The 22088-nt window shown below is 37.8% G+C and overlaps 1 protein-coding gene across 2 annotated transcripts in view; it reads left to right on the forward strand.

The window, feature by feature from the left end:
* LOC135211273 (nose resistant to fluoxetine protein 6-like) overlaps positions 1–14640 on the forward strand; it is a 69992-nt gene extending 55352 nt beyond the window's left edge. For both annotated transcript variants that reach the window (XM_064244587.1, XM_064244588.1), the window contains exons 12-17: positions 842–941; positions 1572–1710; positions 2131–2335; positions 3021–3163; positions 9507–9618; positions 12393–14640. In XM_064244587.1, the coding sequence (XP_064100657.1) occupies positions 842–941; positions 1572–1710; positions 2131–2335; positions 3021–3163; positions 9507–9618; positions 12393–12529 (836 nt within the window). In that variant the 3' untranslated portion in view covers positions 12530–14640. The remainder of the gene's footprint in view (positions 1–841; positions 942–1571; positions 1711–2130; positions 2336–3020; positions 3164–9506; positions 9619–12392) is intronic.
* Positions 14641–22088: the final 7448 nt, after the last annotated feature.

Consider the following 22088-nt stretch of genomic DNA (forward strand, 5'->3'; position numbering starts at 1 on the left):
ATGGCGCCAGTTTCAGTAAAGTCATCAGATTTGGGTGAATAATCACGTGATCAGAAAATGAATTGTGCAAGGACTAATGCATACTGATTCTTCTTCTTCTTCCCAGCTTTATCCCTATTCGGGGTCGCCGTTTCTAATGAGTCTCTTCCATCTACCTCTGTCCCGTGTCATTTCCTCCCATACTCCCTTCTCCATCCACCCCCACGTCCATCACTTCTCTTGCCATGTGTTGCTCTTCTCTTCTCATCAGGTGGCCATACCATCTTAACCTTGCCTCTTGCACTTTCTTTGATGCATCAGTGACTTTTACTGTACCCCTAATATGTTCATTTCTAACCCTGTCCTTTTCGGTTACTCCACTCATCCACCTAAGTATCCTCATCTCGGTTACGTTCAACTTTCTACCCTCTGTTTTCTTTAGAGGTGCTGCTTCCAATCCATATGTTATTGCTGGTCTGACCACTGCCTTGTGCACTCTGCCCTTTAATCTTATAGGGACTTTCCTGTCACATATAACACCAGACACCTTCCTCCAGTTGTTCCAACCACACTGAATCCGATTGTTAATTTCCTCTTCCATGTTCCCCTCCCCGATGATACATACTGATTACAGATAGTAAATAAAAACTTCACACTCCAGTGGAAGAGTTTGAAATTAGTAATAAGAGAAGAAAGTTCAAAGCAAATGTGATCAAGAGTAAGATTATAAGAGTAAAAGAAATCCAAGATATCCTACTGTTTTATGTAATGTGCTAATTTTTTGCTTTGGCTGTCAAACAGCTCGCCATCTTGGACAAATATTGCCTAGGGTGTATATGTTACAATGTGACTTTTTCATCAGGACTGATTCTGTTGGGTGTATGGACTGCGGCTTCCTTTATCATCCCTGCTGCCATCACGGGAGCTTACGATTTGTGGCCTTCTAGTATGCTAATACAGGAGTAAGTTATTACTTGGTTTGGCAGACCGCATCACAGGCTGGCCGGGTACAAAGTGTCACTGAAATCTTTTACACGTTCACGTGTATGTTTATCACTAATTTAGAAATGATACTTAAATCATCCTTCAAGTCATTTTCTGTGCTCCAAAAACATAGTGCGGGAGATATAGAAATTTATACTTTCAAATATCGAAGCTTAGGAAAGCCTGTTTGACAATCATACTAAGAAAAATGAGACCCGGACCTGGTCAGAGATGCTGCCATCTGGAGTTGTATAGTACAAGCGTGGCAATTAGTCAGATTCTTGAAGAATCAGTGGCCTGCACTGTACAGTAGTTTTGCTTTAACATCCATATAATAATTTTTTTTTTTTTTTTTTTTTTTTGCTTTTATAAATAGTGATTGTATCATAGAAAATATTTCTTTAGTTGCAAATAACTATTTATATCTTTACAGTACCTGACGGGCAAATTTCAATTGAGAACAAGAAGTGAATCCTAACATAATAAGAAGCGGCAGACTAACACATTTTTTTTTTAGTAAGATATGTAACAGCACTCTCTCTCTCTCTCATTCTCTCTCTCTCTCTCTCTCTAACTTTTCCATAACCTCTGGATCAATTTTTTTCCAGTCCGGCAGCAAGTCTTCAATATAACTACAAGGCTTACTTGATGCCTTGGTGTCGAGCAGGTCCTTATGTAGTTGGCATCGCTGTTGGATATGTGATTCACATAGCCAGGGATTCCCCAAGCGTCACTAGATTAAGCAAGGTAAGCAGACTGGTTATTCGACATTAAAAGAATGCTCTAGCTTTCGTTTACATGTTATGAATATAGGAAATTATCATTAAAATGCATATACATTCAAATGAAAATATCCTTTGATGTTTTATTTTTACCAAATGTTTATTTCAAAGTAGAGTACTCATTTGAATATTTTTTTATCTACCCTCTTGGTGATTTATTCAAAATTACTTCAGAACACTTCCTTATGTCATATCTCAAGGAATTCTTGATATTTTGTGCTCGAACACTCCTAAGATATTCTATTGGATTTTCATACCAAACAGGAGTCCGGTTTGGGATTTCTTGTTTACTGTAATATTATAAATATCTTAGATATTCTTTTTAGAGTCATTCGATATTTATCCAATGACTTATCTATATCTTTATTGATTTCGTCACCAACAGGCTCAAGTCATCGTTGGGTGGGTGGCAACAACGGCTGTGGCGCTGAGCATCATCTTCGGCATCGAGAGGTACAACAAAGTGAAATTACCCGGTACTCCACCCGAGATGTCCTTGGCCGAGTCTGTCCTGTACGGAGGGTTCCACAGGGCTGTGTGGGGGGTGGTCGTCGGATGGATCGTCCTGGCTTGCCACTGGGGCTACGGAGGTGAGCCGAAATTATATAAGGTTGTGTCCAGTGGCAACCCAACACAGATTGCCCCTGTGAGACTAAAGCCAGTTTCACTCTTAGAGTACCTTTGTAATCTGACACTCATCGACGCATTCTCCATTTTCCAAGCGTTGGTATATTCATAATCTCCCAGTTACTGAGGTTTCTTACTCTTGCATTAACCTTGCAGTAAATACCATATTTTCAATTGTCCACTTATTGACACATTTCCAATCCTAAGCTCGGTGACATATAATCAATTTTTCTAAGGCTAACACTTTTTGTTTATGTGCAGCTCACCTAGGTGTTGGAACCTTGATCTCAAATGAATCAGGAATACATTATACCAATTAGATTATATCAGTTAAATCATTATATTAGTCAAATTATCGGATCTTTCGTAGATAGTGACCCCTAGGGGTGTTTCGGGGTCGTTGTCTGGGATTAATATTTCTTGGAGGTAATTTTCTTTGTGATGTTTAAAGTCTTTTTTTTTTCCTTTTTTAATTTTACGGTGACCCCCAACGGGCTTGTACTAAACACGCCACAAAGATGGATACATACCAGATTGAAACCCTTGGGGGCCACTGTCTAGGAAAGGTCAAAATTATCTATAGTATTGTCAATTGACGTAAGATCAAGGTGGTCCAAAGTTTTACAAATAAAACGAATTTCCCTACAGGTCCTATCAACTGGCTTTTGTCACATCCTTTATGGCAGCCTCTGAGTAGACTCACGTATTGTATTTACTTGACTTCGTTGCCAATTCAGCTTGCAATCTTGTCAGCCACCGTAAGACCATCCTACTTCAGTAATCTTACAAAGGTAAGCAGATCTATAAGAATGTTTTTCTATCTTATCTTCTTTCTTCAGTCATCTTACAAAGGTTAAAAAATCTATAGAGCTGCTTTTTTTTATTATTTTTTAACGAAAACTATTGAATTGGCCATTTGTCTGTCCGTTCGCGCTTTTTCTGTCTGCCCTCAGATCTTGAAAACTACAGAGGCTAGAGGGCTGCAAAATGGTATCATGATCATCCGCCCTCCAATCATCAAACACATCAAATTGCAGCCCTCTAACCTCATTAGTTTTTATTTCATTTAAGGTTAAATTTAGTCGTGATCGTTTCTCTGGCACTGCTATGGGTGCCAACAACACAGCCCACCACCCGGCCGTGGCTGAAAGTTTCATGGGCCGTGGATGAGAGTTCCATGCAGCATCATTCGCTATACAGAAAACTTGATTGTTTCTTCGACGCATTTTTTACTTGTTTCATCTTGTATTTAAGTTTGAACTTGATATTAAAGAAGAGATTCCTGTTAAGTTTTTTTAATTTATTTATTTTAATTCCTAAAATTATATACGCTGTAATTGACTGAGATCGTTGTCAATAAGAAAAGATCCGTCACTGTATGTGCAAGCAGTCATCAAATTCATAGTGAGCTTTTATTCCAAATCAAGAATTATTTCATTTGAAATGACATCTTTTTCTACCAAGAATTTACTTATTTGCGTCTGTAAATGTATAACGCTGTCTTCAAACTTCCTTTGCATATTTGTTTCTTTTCTTTTCTTTACACTAATGTAATTAGATATGAGCTCATTTGCTTATCTGCCTTTTTATATGAGGAGGATCTTATATACTGACATTTACCTACTAGTGGGGCAGATTACAGGAAAATCGTGCAAATGATGATACAAGCATCAATTTTAGCACAAGTGTCCTCCAAGGTATACTAATCAAATCTGCTTGTTTGGCCTATCAAAAATCCAAGATGGCGGCCATTTTCAAGATGGCCGCCAAAATAACCACCCGAAGTAGATGTTTTGCTTAGAAATATTTGTAGTTGTCTAATTTGCATGATCTAAGTGTGGATTCCTAGGTTTTGAAGCCTGCTGAATTATATTTTCCTGTTTAAAGATGTTTATCTTTCTTTACATAAGTTTTGTCCCGCCTAGTACATTTTCAAAGTTATACATACCGTGCTGTTGGTTCTCGATCTGCTACTCTTCACATATGCAGCTGCAGAGTGATGTGCAGGGAATCTCTGCCTGAGAGCACTTGCATCTCCCTTTGCCAATCTTCTTACAGGAGCACTTTCTCAATTCTTGATAGCTTGCTGCAATCGGTGGTACTGTTGTCCAATGTATCTGCAATGCTTCTCCTTTCTGTGTCCACCCCCATTCAACTGGACTGCTCATGTGTGCATTACAGTGGGTTGCCTGGCCCCAGATGATCCCACCCTGGTAAGCTGCACGCTTTGCATGTTCTCTGAGGGGTGCCTGTGTTGGTGGAATCAAGTTGTAGAGCCTCTGCTTGCGAGCAAACAGATCTAGTCTTGCTTTGTCCACACCAGTGGCTGAGCTTAATCTGTTGTGCATGAAGACAACGAATCTTTCCAGCCTCTGCATGTCAAGATCACGAATCAATGTTGGATGCTGGCTGAGATTGATGAATGTTTCAGTAATATCATCAAATACATTCCAAGCCTGCCATGCAGATTTCTTCACTCTCCCACAGCAGGCAGACACAATGTCACATCCAGTGAATGCATGAAAGTAGGGGATCCCTCTAGCTTTCTCAAGCCCAATTGCAGAAACTACCTAATGGACTGGAATCCATCGCATCTGGGCTCCTTGGCCAAAGGCAATCCACATTTCCTGAAGACCTAGTTTCTGGAAGGATGGCAGTACAGATATTGCTATGACTGGCACATCTATGTCATTAGCCTTGATGATTATAGACTTGCTCCCGTCAGTCGTTGCATCCCTAGCTTGAACAAATATTCGACTGTCAGCTTCTTCATGACAACATGGGGGCACAGCATCCAGAGACTTCACTGTGTTGACTGTGTTGCTAATGGCATCCTGTCTTCTGACAATAACTGTGCTTGTCATTTCTGCTTCACACATCTTTTCGGCCAGGAAGTGAAACAGTTCAGTCTTGTTGCTGGGGTCATGAAGGAAGCTTTGCCAGTTTCCTGGTGTCTTGCTTGTTCCTGTCACTCTTCTTCTGATCCCTATCCCCTTTTTTGACCTCGTCCATCCACTTGTACCGAGCACCAATAGGATTCCACGTTTGGGATGATGTCATTAAATGCCTTTGAAGTATGTGGAGGTGAGGCATTGATAAGTGCTGAGCCATCAATGATGATTGTATCTCCCTTTGGTTCTCCCACTGGGACATTCGCTTGCGCTACAAGAATTTTAACCAGCTGTGACTTCTGACTTTCTCCTTAGAAATTCCCTCAGTCTGTTCTTGTTTGAGGAATGAAACAGGGCTCTTCTTGATTGGATGATAGAAAAGACTTTCAGCTTCATCCTCTAGCCCTTCCATAAATGATAGGAACTGCTCTTTGCCTCACTGGTGATGTGTAGCTACCATTTCAGCTAGAGTTGGGTCTGCAATGTTCTTTGTATCTAACACCATCAGGTCTGCTGATTCTTCTTGGAATGGGTTACCCATCTCCTGCATCACTGCAGAGAGTGATTTCACCTTTTTAAAGAAAGATTTCTGGGCACTCTGTGTCTGCTCTTGGCGTCTGCTGCCGTATGTGGCATCCTTCATACCTGAAATGGCCTCATATCCTGCTAGTAGACGACTAACTTCAGGTCCAGCGGCCATCCACTTACGAAGTGCTGACAGGTCTTCTGTCAACCCAATTGCTCCTCCGTCACTTTTGATCACTGCATTATTGTGCTCGTGCACTTGATCAATCGCCATGCCAGAGAATTCGCTTCTCGACTTGTGGATGACGAAGTTACCATTGTGAAACTCTTTGGCCACGTCTGGATGTTGTTGTTCAAGTGACATCATATCTTGGAGGTGAATAGTGATCCACCGGGCATAGTTAACATTGTTATTTGCAAAGAAGTAAGGCACCAGTTCTGAAAGTGCTTCACGGTACAAGCTGAAGTCTCCTCTGAATGAGCGGATGAGGGCGAATATCGTGAGTTCCATGTCCAGCACCAGACTCCAGAATTGCAACTGTGGACTCTCTTTCTTCAGTTTTTCACACCAATCCTCAAAGTTTATTTCTGATGTGCTAGAATCTTCAGAGCAGAAATCATGATATGCCTTCTTTATCAGTTTGTACAAGCTACATGCTGTAATCAGATGTGCTTGTCTTGTCTTTATGACACTGGATGCAGACAGGTAAGTCTCTAATGTACCAGATGAGGCCACCCCTGCTTCCACAATGGCACTGGTCCACCCACTGTCTTGTAGTAATGTTCCTATCGATCTCAGTGAAGCCATTTCTATATGAAGGCCTCCGAACATGACAACAAACTTGTCCTCTCCATATTCTTGCCACTTCCACTGTATTTGTTTTGCCAGAGCATACAACGGTTCGTCAGCAACAATTACAGGTGTCTGCTTTGGGTTCAAAAAAGCCACTGTATTATGAACCTTCTCCATGGCATGCTTGATAGTTGCAACAGAGTGTGCCTGGTCTTGCTACATAGGCATCATTGCCGATATGCTCACTTCAAATGAAATGCTCCTTTTCTGTGTTGCATGATATGCTGACCATGTGATGCTGACTGCATCAGCCACATTCTCAGTGAGGAAGACTTCCTCCAACCAAGAATATTCCTCTTTCAAATGTGACCTGATCGACTCTGGTGCAAGTAAGGATTGGCTTGCAACTGGAGGAGGATTGGGGTTTTTGGTGATGTATGCTGGCCGAATATTGGTGTGCGCTTCTGGAAGCTCTGAAACTTTTTTAACCTTCATTTTCGACTCTATATCTAGTTTGAGTGGCTCATGTTCATCACCAGGATTTCCTGTGTTTGGATGCTGGAAAATGGACACACTTGTACCGTGTAAATATGTTTCAGCTGTAGTTGCAGTCAAATTATGATCTATGTTGTCAACTGCTCCAATTGTGAACAAATTCTTTCTCAAGACGGGGTCAGATTACTCCATCTTCCACATACTGTGCAACAACTGCTTCTCCTAACTGTGCTGAGATTTCTAGGACTCGGTCGTATGATATGCTGAGCCCATTCTCATGGACCATTTCAATTATTTGTCTCTTCCTCGTCTTGGAAAGCACATACAGGCCCATGTAGACTGCAAAATGTGTCTCCTGGTCCTTGGAATACCTGTGGACATCCATTTCTTCCTTGAATTTGTACTGTAGAAGTTCTGATGTAGCAAAGTCTGATTTTGACTCCCCATGATGGAGTTGGGACTTGATGGCTGCACCATGTTCGATCAAGCATACAAACTGAAGCAGTGATGGTGGCACAGCCTGTTCTAAGTCTTTGTCATGAAAATAGCTGCTGAAATTCGACTTCTGACGGAGCATGTCTTGGCTTATTATTCCAGTGGTTTTGCTAGATGGATCGCTTCACCATAATGGGATGCTTCTGATAGGATTGAACCTACATCAGTTTCAACAGCCAACAGAACTTCTCGTCCTCGGCAATTAGCTTACAGCTGTGGAATGTGCAAAAGCAGCTGATCCTTGAGTTGAGTAGGATGAACATCAGGTGAGTCAACACCAAGCTGTTCCAGCTTCTGCTTGTTAAGCTTGGTCAAATCAGCAAGCTTGAAAATCAGTGGCCTCTGTGCTTTTTCTTGCTCCCGCACTTTTAGGTATGCCCATTCTCGGTTATACAATGCCACCAAACGGCCAGGGTGATATTTCACTTCTTGGGCTATGACATCTCCTGCACTTAGTTTGACGAGAAGTTTTGTATCACTGAGTGTTTTGACACATTCATTTATTCTCCTATTCACTTGCATTGTCATCACTTCTCTAAGCTCCCCTCCTTCAGTTTCACAGAAGTATTCTTTTGTTTTAGTTTCTTGGAGCTTTCGTGGAATCTTACTTCTACTGCCCTCATCACTAGTACCTACATGACTTGCTCTTTTTTCAGCTCGGTGTAACTTTCTGTTGTTGAACAGAAGCCTGCAACTCTCATGATGTTGTGCCCTATTTTTTCACAACATTTCCTCTATCCCAGAACCTTTGTCAAGTCTTGCAGGGTCTAGCTTGATTGGTAGCGCATTGAGTGAGTGAAACAGAGGAATATTATTTGCCAAGTTCATATATCCATCATCCCCTCTTCTGGCAGGATTGGCCTGGAGAGATTTTAGATCTTTCTTAACCTCCTGACATAGGCAACACCTGGTCCAGTCTGTTTTCCATGATCATCCAGTATAGTTCGCATCCATGATTATGATGACGTTCAGGGTCGAGGGTTTATCCTTTACCTCCCTGTACATGTAATAGTATAATAGGCCTCTTATGTCCTGTAATATACTCGTACAACAGGTGCTTTATTGTATGGAATAAAACTAGGTTCTTGCATGTGCTATACACCTAGTCCGATCGTTCATCCAGTGTCATAAGTCCCATGTGATCTGTACACCATCCAGATAACTAAAACCCTGTTATCCTTGGTTCGGCTCTCCCTCACTGGCACATCCTGTCCATTCAGGTGCAGCTGCCTAACTTATTTGGGGTTGATTAGGCAGCATTTGGGATACTAGTAGGTTGTTGAAGTATGATGCCAACATAAATTTCCTACTTAGCTGACACTGAACCCCATGCTGAGTTTCACAGCAGTGATGTCACCAATGTGCCTTGGTAGTGCCCAACAATCACTCCTTTAATACAGTGCCTTAACCATGTTATAAACTAGAAAATATACATCAGCAGGCTTAAAAACGTAGGAATCCACACTTAGATCATGCAATTCGGACAACTACAAATATTTCTAAGTAAAACTTCAACTTCGGGTGGTTATTTTGGCGGCCATCTTGAAAAATGGCCGCCATTTTGGATTTTCAATTGGGCAATCAGGCAGATTTGATTAGTATCTCTTGGAGAACAATGGTGCCAAATGTGATGCTTGTATCATCATTTGCACCATTCGTACTCTTATCTGCCCCACTATACGATCTCTTTCAGTGAATCTTTCCCCCCTGAATCCGAGCAAGAAAAAAGTAGTTCCTAAAATCTCAGTTTGCTCATCGAGGAATATTATTTAGGAAAATGTTCAAAGATATACACCTCTTCGATGTGGATAATACTACTCGAGGCCTCATAACTGTCTATGAACTGTACACTATTCCTCGAACATGTGTTGACTTTCATTGCAATCACGACAGCTAGAGAATTGGCTTCTGACTTCAAATTTCGATTCTTTTCAGCTGGAAGAAACCTGCGGGGTGCTTCTCATCACCATCATGGTCTCAGTCGTCCTTACCTTGGTGTCAGAGGCGCCCATTTTGAGACTTGAAAAATTGTTACTGGAGCCCTTTAGTAAGTTCAGTCTTTCTTATGAAGGTTGCAAATCTTGAAGTGAATCTTATCTTTCTTAACAGGATTGAAGGTATTTACATCATAAGATTACATTTTGCGTACGTTTTGTTTTCAATTTTGAGCGGTCATTTGCTTTACAATACTTTGGTATGAGCATATTTTTTACAATGATTTTTTCTTTAATGTGGCTGCCATGGGTATTCTTGCAATTATTTCTTTACGTCATCTTGAGAATGAAAGGAACTTTGATCCATTTTTTTTTTTTTTTTTTTTTTTGGTGCTTGGCATTCTCATTTTATTAAATCTTTAACTTGGCAAGCAATATGAAAGACCATCATTGTAGAAGATATGACTGGGGTCCTATCTGGTTTCAGAATGTGGCACAGTTCTTATGTGCTCGATCTTTTGACACCAGACATCGCGATTGGTCATTGGGAAGGATTTAACCGCTCGAGATTGCTAATGACCAACTGCAAATGATTTTAGGATAAGGGTTAAGAAGAACAATTATTCATACAGTTATTTTTACAACTTAAATTCCAATTATATATATTTAAGAAAACTATAAATGTTCTGATTTAAATTGCAAGCAGATCACTTAATGAGAAATTTGCATTGAAGAGCTATATTTTGAAGATAACTTTATTCATGATTGCCTTTTCAATCTTCAGCTGTCATCCATGAAATCATGTTGGGCCAAGGTTTGTGATATATATATGTATATATATATATATATATATATATATATATATATATATATATATATATATATATATAAATATATAAATATATATATATATATATATATATATATATATATATATATATATATATATATATATATATATATATATATATATATATATATATATATATATATAGTATATATATATATATATATATATATATATATATATATATATATATATATATATATATATATATATATATCTAGTGTGTATATATACACATATATATGAATGTATATATATGAATATATACACACACGCACATACATATATAATATATATACACACATTATATATATATATATATATATATATATATATATATATATATATATATATATATATACATATAAGAAAGAGAATCAATGTTGACATCAGAATCTGGCTACATGAAGCATTTGGATGAAGAGCAAGGAGTAATTTTATTTGAAACACTTGTGTCAGACGCTGGTCAGTGCCTTAAGAGATTGAGAGCTATAGCTAAAGATTCTCCAAAGTCGCACAAGAAAGTGAGATTCGGAAAGTCTCCCATAGATTTTGTCTAATGGAGGCGATGTTATAGATTTAGAAGAGGAGATTCAGATTCAAAATATTTATGAAATGGGAAGTTTATTTAGTTTTCACTAAAAATAAGTTTATAGGTATGACGGTGAATGGATGAATTTGAGTTGTCATCTTGACGTTGGATTGACATAAACAGTATATCGCCCTAGTTAGGTGAAAGGGTTCAGGTGACCGTAGTTAATTCATGCACAAACTCCTGAAGGAAATGTGCAGGAATACGATTGAAGACAGATACCCTGACATTCATTTTAGATGCCACAGCAATATAGATCTTGCAGGCAGCAAATGTTGGTCTGCACAGAATTAGAGAATAAATGGGTGGATCAGGAGCGCTGCAACTAGTGTGAGAAGTGTTACCTGACAAAATTAAAGTCAAACAAGAGAAAACTATAGTTGGACTTACCGAAGTTGTTAAGAACTTCGCTGTCCAGAGCAAGAAATTTTTCAACATCGAGACATTAAATATCCTCTTACTGTGAGAAAGCTTGGTTTGAAAGTATGACAGCTCTTAGAAGCACGAGTAGCATTAAGGAAAGGGACCACGAATGACTGATGAACTCATCTTTCAAGTGGGCAGCTATGAGCCAGGGGTAGCTTAGCTAAAAATTATGAAAGAAATCTCATATGTGTTATTGGATGTGTACCTCAATAACTGAGGTTATAAGCAATTTGTTACCAAAGCAAAGGTTTGTCTGCCAACGCACTGTAGAAAAGGGCAGGACCTGATGTTGTGTGGAGAGGTCAGTGGGGGAGAGACGAAGTTCTAAAATAGCACCCGTGAGCAAATATTGAATTCATGTATAACACTAAGGGTCTAAGAGAAGTAAAACTGAAGAGTGTTGGATGCATGGCTATAACAATCAGGAACTTATGTCACGTCCTTTATAAGGTCATTCCACTTCATTTACAGCATAAAATTATACAGCCTCATTTCTTTCCACTTCAGCAATGATGCAACAGAACCACTAAATCAAATAAGTTAAAGAAAAAAAGAAAACCTGTAATAAAATTAAATAAACTGCAAAAGCAAAGATTTTGCAGAGGTTGAAAGAAGAAATTTGAGTCCTTTTTCATCACTGAGATTAGACTTAAAATCTTCAATGATTGTTTTATCTAAATAGTACAGCAATTTCAAACTACAGCCTTGTGAAATGTAAGCAGAGATAATGACGAAATTTGTAAATGGTCGGGTGCATCATTGTAGAGCTAGTTTTTAGAGAAGGCAATGAAATGTAAAGTGAATGGGATTTAAATTCGTGGTCTATTTGGAATACTGGAGATCACACCTGCATATCAAAGAAGTGGAAGAAACTGGAGACAAAGAGGAGCTGGGGTCATGGGAAGAATCGCTACAGCTATCATTGGTTTATGTGAGTTGATTTTCCAAATGACCTCCGCCTTTTCTCTTACCCTATGAATTCTGTTCATGTACTGCTTAATTCAAGTTGCTTTCCTCTTCAGTGGCATCGAGACGCTCTGCTGGCCTCACCTCCACCCGCCAGCTGACTGTGGCCATTGACGACAAGTCGGACTGCGAAGACTCGCCTCGTCACATGCCCTCTGTCCAGTACTCCTCCTACCATGGACCCCAGGCATGAAGCCCAGTGAAACTCCCTAAGCTTTAAACCATTACCTAAATTTCTCTTTATATGGGATATTTGTTCTTATTTGCTGTGCAAAAAAGACTTTAAGGACGAGAACTAAGTTGGTTATGAATAGATGTAATGAATGGTGTATTTCAAAATTTAAACCACCATCTGAAATATATATATATATATATATATATATATATATATATATATATATATATATATATATATATATATATATACATGTATACCTATTTGTATTATACATATGGGATGTGGATGAAATAATATACATATACATGCATACAATTATCTTGTGTGTGTGTATGTGTGTGTAGGTGTGTGTTTATATCCAGTAGAACAGTGGTATGTCTGAGCACTGTTTAAATCCTCCTAGCCTAACCAAACCCAGCCTCTATTCTCATGCCATATCCCCTTGGAACAAGGGATTTGGTACTTTTTTTTGTGCCTTTATCTAGTCAAAATCTAAAGACAAAAAAAGAAGAAGAATAACAATGGGGCTTAACCCCAGAGGATACAGGAGACATACCAGCCTCCCTCTTCATAAATAGAGTTCTGTAGAATTCACTAAGAATGGTTGTGGCACGAGTACATAGCGTGGAAACGCCACAAACATAGTTGTTTAGCTATCCGGGATTACCAATCTGCAAAGATTAATGAGGGAGGAGCAATAGTTGGTGTTAAACGGCTACACAAGAGGAATCAGGGACAGGGTCCTAAGGTCACACTATGAAAGTTGAACGGGAGTGTTTCATTTTCATTTCAACCCTTACCGCACAGTGCGCAAACCTTACTCCCGGACATACTGCTGTCATACTTACTCCATATTGTTGATCTTTCATATCACAGATAAATCAAACTGTAGATGTTATTTTCACTATTGTGTTAGTGTAGTTCAGGATGTTTCCAACAGCCAAATCTCTCTGAAATCAGTGCGCCAGTACAGGGACACCTGTTTCAGAAGTTTGAATGCTGATCACTTCAGAATCGGTTATTAGAACATTAGCAATAATTTAACTGCCCCCTGACCATTTTTGGAAGCTGTGATTATCACTATTATCGTGAAGCTGTGAACACTAATACTACGACTTCTACTACTACTACTACTACTACTACTGGTAATTTTACTACTACTACTTCTATTACTATTGCTTCTGCTGTTGTGGTTCCTGATACTATTACTCTCCTTAATCATAGCATTATTATTATCATTATTTAGAATTCTAGTAACAACGAAGTGGAAAGTATTCCGTGCTTGTTGATATTTCGCATACGAAGTTGATCATTGTTTCATCAGCACAGGTGGAAGCTAGTCTTGCACTGCTCAGTCACGAATAATTATCTCCCTGAATCCTGACCGTGACATTTCTCGTGAGGGGACGTTTTAGGAATGTAGTGGATAGTCTTCGCTGTGTTATTAGTTTTAAGAATTTGTTGTTCTGTTATTTGTTATCAAGCCTTAGGGATATTTGTTATTTCTCAGCTCACTGTAATTTTAACCTGGATGTTTGTTGACTCTTCTGGGCACGGATGGTGCTCAAATATATCAATTTTCCATGGGGTTATGCATAGTTGTAGTGTCTAGACGCTAGATTCTACAGGAATTGTAGAATAAGATGAATATAGTATTTGTATAGTGTCAAAGCTGCTGCTAGAAGATAGAGCAGATGCTCTTCAAGATTGAAGACCAGCGGTGTTGGTAGCATTTTATGACTACCAATCTCTCAAACTTCTTTGAAAAAATAGCCAGTTTTTGCCTCCTGAGCATGGCTGTACACCATTTCATTTCATTTCCAAAAGACCCTTAAAGGAGGATTGAATTTTAAGAGCTTTTTAATCAAAGTTAACCAAAGTGAAAAATGTAAGTTATCCAATAACTGACCCATGATATATCGTCATTTCATTTCGCTTAAATGAACGCATTTTTTAACATAATGGGCTTCCATAACATACGAAATCTGATTCTTTTTTTAAGGTTACAGTAGACCATTTTAAGCCCAGAACTGAAGTATGGATTTCTTGTCCGTATTCGAGCATTGAAGAAAATGCTTCTAGCCTCACTTTATCAACATTACTAAATATGCCTCTGATATTTATATATATATTATAGATATATATATATATAATATATATATATCTATATATTATATTATTACGATATATAATATATATATTATATATATATATAGATATATATATATATATATATATATATATGTTATGTATGTATGTATGTGTATGTTGTATGTATGTATGTATATATGTACATATGTAAATGTATACATATATATATATATATATATATATATATATATATATGCATATATACATGTATATATACATTTGTATATGTATATGCATTTGCTGCAGAGGTTACCTACATCTATCAACCTATGAAGTTAGTGTTTAGTGTCTTAGTATTTGTGATACGACGATGTAGAAATTTTTAGGAGCTTGATGTAGAGACCGAGAGAGGGAGGGAGAAAGAGAGAAAGAGGGGCGAAGAAAATCATTCACCTTGCTTTGTTTCACGTTTCTGTTTACAATTTTGCGTATTATATATTTGTCTTTACTGTAAAGGCTGCCTTAGAGTGTGAAATACTTTAAGCAAAGACTTCACTCGTCTCCTTGACTGGAAAGCTTGGTGATCGCAGCTCTTAGGAACTGGAATGGGAATCGCTGTATCTTACCTTTACCCAACGCTATCAAAGATCAAAGTTTTTTCAGCCACATACAATATTTCAATGTGTTCTCTGACACGCAGGTTCTCGTTAGGATGTAGTCTTTATCTTTCCAAAATCATTATGGACGGATATCTGCTCCGCTGGAGAAGACCTTTGTTGGAAATCGATTTGTTGATTCTTTACTCCAGGCATGAAAGCTTTACCCAGCACACACTTTCTCTTTTGTTATCAGAGACTATATAAAGTAGAAATAAGTAGAAATTAGCCCTAAGATGTAATGAAAAAATGTCATAACCTTGTCATCTGACTTTCTAATCGTACTCTCCTAGGAAATTAGGAGGTTTCACATTTCCAAGAAGGTTTTGATTCACAAATAACGAATATAAATGCATTTCATAAGCTACGATGGAAAGGGAATATCCTTTTGATCAGGAGAAGCATTGTACACCTAGCTTTCTCATATATGCATTTTGTAACTTGAGGTAAAACCTATTTTCGTATCTTAGGGAAGTGGTAGCCAACTTACTCGTCAGTTTCCAGTTGAAACTGGCATTAGTGGTGTCCACTTAAGTTGAACATCCTCCACGCTAGGTCATACGGTACCAGTAGGCTGAGCGATAGGCCAAGTAGGCCTGAAATGCTTAACTGAGAGAGAGGCCATAAACTTAGTCTGCTGGACAAGAATGGAAATGATGCTGCCACAGTGGAGGACTTTATTGTGAAGTAAACTAATGAGGTTATTAACGTCTGTGTTGCTATTTAAGGAGTATATCCTTTTTTAATCTCACATCAGAATAGATCTAATCCTCTCGTTTGCCAGTAAAAGCCATATACAGCTAGGTATATCTCGAGTTACGTAAGATTTGTTAGCAAAATTTCAAGAGAGTAGCTCCGTCATAATATTCAGTGTTCTCATATCTCCTATTCTATCGAATCATATACGAATAACAAAAAAATCCGTTAGAAAGAGATTGAAAAGGCTTACTCATTTTAATTTTTTCTTATTGTTCTAATTTATTTCTTATTCTAGTCTAGAATTATATAATACAGTAAATATATAATACAGTAAATGAGTTATGTATCCATAGTCTGCCGATTTACTTTTATAGTGTTTTCTCATTTTGAAGTTAAACTTTGGTCTAACTGTATCTTAAATCATTGCTATAAGTGAACTTTCAGTCATATGAAAACATATTGAATCTACTAAAATGAGACTCTGATGAGGGAAATCGAAATCTGTTGAGGTGTTGGAGCACAAGAACAAACCTCAACAATTTTTTTTTTTTTTTACAACCAATAGTTCAAATATGCGTTAACATTTCGTACATAATCTTGTTCCTCTCAGGTTCAGTGAGAATTAAACAATAGACTCTGATATAAACTGAAAAAAGTTAGTAAGATTTCGAAATACGTTATTAAATTGTAAAAAAAAAAATAGTTGCCTTTGTTCAATATAAAAGAAAAGTTTCAGCTGAGACAAAAAGGTCCTCAGTGATGTCAGTGGATTCCTTGTGTGATCCACAGTGATGTCCTCCAGTGTAGGTTTTAATCAAAATGTATAACGTTCTTGTAGGATACTTGAATGAAGGGCATTGCCAATGGGGGTTTTATCCACCTTGGGAAACAGGATATAGTGGTTGGTTTCATTCATCCTTGAAGCTAACAGAAAAATGTCCCTTAATTTTGCACATAATAGAAAAGTGTGGCTCGTCTTTGAAATTTAGGAAAGTAGAATTTCACTTACCCCTAGGAAAGGTAGAAAGCAAGATTCAGGCATCCTTTTAAATAAAAGTGAGAGGTATCAGACTTTATCCACCCCTGAACACAACAGAAATCAAGGACCCCCAAAGAATTGGGTCTGGTCCTCTTGCAGAAAAAATAGGAATCAGGAATTGTGTTCCGTGACATAACAGAAGGCTGTGTTTCACATATTCAGTTATATCGCACTTGGGTGCGTCATTCTGATGAGGACATCAGCGTGTGCTGGCCATGGTTACTTCCATGATGTCCCACTTGTCAGGGATCGTGATAGTTTTGTACACTGCTGTCATTAACTGACACATGTTTGAAGTAAACGGTCTTGGTATCTTCCTTTAGTAACCCTAGCTAAATGAACTGGAATTCATAAGAGAGCGTAAATAGTGAACTAGGAACTTAAGTCTTACAATGTTGTTTTTTCTTTTTTTACAATGAGAAATGATGTGGTTTGTACTGAATAAGTTTTGAACGAGGATAAATCTTGCTGATGTCGATGTTCGTGAAGTGTTCTTTCCAAAGTTTCCTTTTCATGAGCTAATCTTTAGAGTAAAAGCCACTATACAAAGCCAATAGGACCCGAGCACCGTTCTTTTCCTCTTAAAGAATCAGTCTGCATTTTAGTCGCAAAGCAAAAATGCATTTTGGTCATTTCTGACACTCATCTTTTCTTCGAAGAGTCCCGCTTCTAGTGACACCATTGCTCTCATGCCAAGTAGATTAAAGAAAAAACTGTCGCTCAACCATTTCTTCACAAAAGGAAGGAAAATCAGTCTTATCAGAATGTGATCAAATTGGTCTTTCAGTAAAAGGTAACGTTAATGTTCCATTATGTGATAACGAGTCATGTGTAATGGATGTGTAATTGTTCATTATATGCCTTCCTCTTCCCATTGAATGTGTTATTCAATGTATCGCTTGTGATTGGATGATAAGCACGTCGACCTGAGTTGCCACCTAGGCTATTTTAGTATTGTTCTTTGCTTGCAGTCACAACCACAAACTACAAAGAATGCCCAGAGAGGCATTCTAGAGCTGCCTGCCATTTCTAGCAGCTTCTATTAAGCTAGCTAATTTGGGGTGCATATGAGGTCAAATATGAAATATGTACGGAAGATATGTTTCAGCAGTACTGGCCAATGTATCCCCTGCTAGATGACAGCTCTGGTGTACTGCCATTCCTTAGCATGCATATATATATACAGAAATGTCTTTTGTAGTAATCATGTAAAAATTAATAATACAACTTCGTTTAGGATGAAATACTTCGCGCGTCAGTACAAAAAATGCAGCGCATTATTCGTCTCTCTAAAATCATCATTAGTAACATGCAACTGTAGAATCATGAATAGTTAATCAAACATGATCAACAGATTCATACAAAAGATTTTTTTGACATTGTATAATTTCTGTGATATTTTTGTACGAAATGGACGATGGTATGTCAACTTTTTGTGTTTTCTAAATATGGGGAAACTTTCCGTGCCTTTTTTCTGTTCGTTGTTATGATTTCAGCTTAATAAAAAGTCACGCAGAAAGATATGTAGCCTTTCATTTGACTTCTCTATTGGAAAAAAGTACTTTCAGAAGATTTCTCTCTCTTTCTAATACATGCTCACCCAGTTAATAATACTTCCCTTTATTTCTGGGTGCAGTTTCTTCTCTGAGGACCTTGTAGTCCCAGTAGGAGATTTGCAAAGATCAGTCTCATCTTACGCTGAGCTCAGCCTAGGGCTATGAATAGCTTTCAGTGAGTATGTTGTTGGAATATTTTTGACTAGTACCTGTATCAGTGTTCTAACTTACCTGACGTATTGGAAGAACAAGTCACCCACCCTACTATTCACTCTTGGATATTCTTACATATGCACCCATCACAAAAGCTAGAAATCCCTTTTGATAAACTATTGTCTGCCTTTGGAATATAACATCAACTGTGCACATAACATCATTCCAAACAACTATTAAAGAACATGCATTGAGTCCTTATACTCTATGCCCTGCCTAACTCTAAATTGTTCTTCACATTTCACGTCTTCGGTTACCTGACTAGCTCTCTCAATCAGAATACATCATTGCCCATTTCCAGACATTTTAAGCAACATTTTACTCACGAAATCTTTAATCTTTCCCGGCCACCTTTTCCCTACACAAGGAATTGTTATTCTCACCCGAGATGATCTCCTGGGAACCTTTACCTCACTCTCATTAAGATATGCTTAGGAAACCAATCTCATCTGCTTAATTGCTACTGTGCTGCTAATTTATCAACTTCTTTGTGATCTCTCCTACAGTCTCAACATTTACTTCTACAATCATTTTCAGACCTCCAGGTAAGTAAGCCACGTTCTTATTTCTTTCTCGGATGCTTATTCTCCTCACGTCACAGCAATAGTTACTCTTCGCTGGCGCTTTATCTCTCACTATCACACCTGCGAAGGGTTCCTTTTCATTCTGCCTTTAGTACTAGCAAAGGAAATCTAACAACTTTCCGCCCTTCTCCACTGCTTGGCCGCATTGCCTCGACTTCAGATTCAAGCACTGCTTCATCCTACCATATTTTAGCCGAATTGAGGGTCAGGTTTTACTGGCGCTTAAATTCCCGGCTTTCCACTGGAGCTACTAATTTATTGCCGGTGGTCTCATGTGAGGAGGCTTCCTTGCATTTGAAAGGGCCGTTGCACACAACAGCTTCACTACCCATTCTGCTAACACCACTTAATGAAGCCTCAGTACCATTCTATTTTCGACTGACCTGGTGTTCTTATGTTATCTCCTCAGCTGGGCACTATAATATTTTCGGTACCACTATTATTGCTCTTTCATAGGCTTTGACCTCAAATGACTTTGAAAAGTTACACATACTACATATATATGTGTGTGTTTATATATATATATATATATATATATATATATATATATATATAAACACACACACACACGCACATATATATATATATACTATAATATATATATATATATATATATATATTATATATATATATATATATATGCACCATGTTGTGTGCAATATCGTTCCCGGTGCATTGAAACTTTTTTTTCTCACATCAAGTCCTATTGTTCTAATGTTTAACTGTTCAGTCATTTGAGGTCAAAACCTATGAAAGAACAATAATAGTGGTACCGAAGATATTATAGTGACCCGAGATAACATAAGAACAGCAGGTCAGTCGAAAATAGACTGGTATTGAGGCTTCATTACGTGGTATTAGCAGAATGGGTAGTGAAACTGTTGTGTGCAACGGCCCTTTCAAATGCAAGGAAGCCTCCTCACATGAGACCAACGGCAATAAATTAGTAGCTCTAGTGGAAAGCCGGGAATAGTTTTTTATATATCCTACTACACACACAGACAACCACCTGAAGTGAAATGCTAGTACCAGACTTGAAGACATTTATTTGTATTTTCTTCGACTGTGTACAGACATTTTCACAAATCTCAATGACAAAACTGACTAAGCCTTTGCAGTTCAATAGAGAGAGATTAGGGAGAACATACACAAAGAAAATAAGAAAATAAGGAAAAGAAGTTCTTTAGAAAGTACGTCAATGAATTGCCGGGGTAAGCAGTACTGATGGTACTGGGCCTGGGTCCAGTAATTGATAGGTTTCATTTTCTTACAAGAAGGGATAGAAGTTTACGAGGGATCTGCCAGAAGACAGAAAAATAAAGAAAAAAGAGATAGACAGGCATACCGGTGCCTTAATAGATGGGTAACAGTTTCCGTACATTAATTTGAATTCTTGGAGTCCCATGTAGAACGAAAATTAAAGTTTATGAGAAGGAGGCCTACAATGGCTTTTTTTGAGCAAACGTTGCCTTACATGTAAAGAATGACCGTGGGTCCTATTACAAGTACACGATTATTATCGATTGCAAATGAATGTAGCTTCGAAAACTTTCGTATTTTGATGAGAATATTTGCGTTTTTATTCGTTGCTACTATGAGAAATTTTTCGGAAGTTCTGTCAACCTTGAAACAAATCTCTTTTGCAATGAAGTTTCGTTTGAACAGAATTGTGAATTGCGTCAGTTTAACGGTAAGTAGCAGCCTTTTTTTTTTTTTTTTTTTTTTTTTTTTACAAAACCAATGTGAAAAGTAAGTTGGTTTACATAAAAAGCATTTGCACATTCCAAATCAAATAAATGCAGTAAAAAACAAATGAAATTGAGGAAGACGGCTATCGACAAATAGGTAAGTTTCACCTAAAAATTGTTTTGCTTATCGTTTTCTTTATATCTATTGCAAATAGAAGAAAATTGCTATCTAAGGTTCCTTGTCCGTGTCGTCGAGGAATTTTGAATTTTGTTCGTGCGAGGCTAGTTTGAGAATCATAGCATCAGTATGGGTAAAGTATGTATCCAAAAAGGATTAGTTCACTTATTGGAGAACCTGCCATGAGTGTGGGTGGGACTCATCATCAAAATAGGTTGAAATTTATTCGTATTTGTCTGAGTATAATTTACTGTATCATCCGCACATCAATGCTACAAATAAAAAGAAAAAATGCATACCTACATACACAGTACTTGTTCGGGTGTGTTAGTGGGTGGGAATGGCTGTTTTTACAGCTCATTATCCCATGAATATTAACATCATTGATGTGTGATGGTCCCCCTAATCACCTCTGGAAAGAAAACATCGCCTGTTTGTCAAGATCTAAAACAACAGCAATAACAACAATTAAAAAAACAATAAGGAAAACAACAGACCCCCGAGAGAACAGAAGACACCTCATTGGTATGGACGTCTTTGATAGCAATGCCAGACGTTGGAACGTTACCTTTTAAAGCCTGAATAAAAAAAAAAAAAAATGATAAAGGCTCTGAAACCAGTGTGATATTTCTCTTCTCTCGTTGTGAGATAACATCGATGGTTTTTTTTAATTATAGTTTTCTTCTTAATCTTCATCAGCTTCGTGACAACGCTTGCTCGTTGTTACTACATGGTATTACATAATTATTGGATAATAGTATCATTTCCAGTGGTAGTTATAGCAGTAGCATTACAACTGTTAGACATATTCACGTGACATACGTAGTTTCAACAGCAGTTTTTTGTTATTATTATTATTATCCTGCATAT

This window comes from Macrobrachium nipponense, chromosome 4, assembly GCF_015104395.2.
Source record: "Macrobrachium nipponense isolate FS-2020 chromosome 4, ASM1510439v2, whole genome shotgun sequence".
NCBI classification, from domain to species: Eukaryota; Metazoa; Arthropoda; class Malacostraca; order Decapoda; family Palaemonidae; genus Macrobrachium; species Macrobrachium nipponense.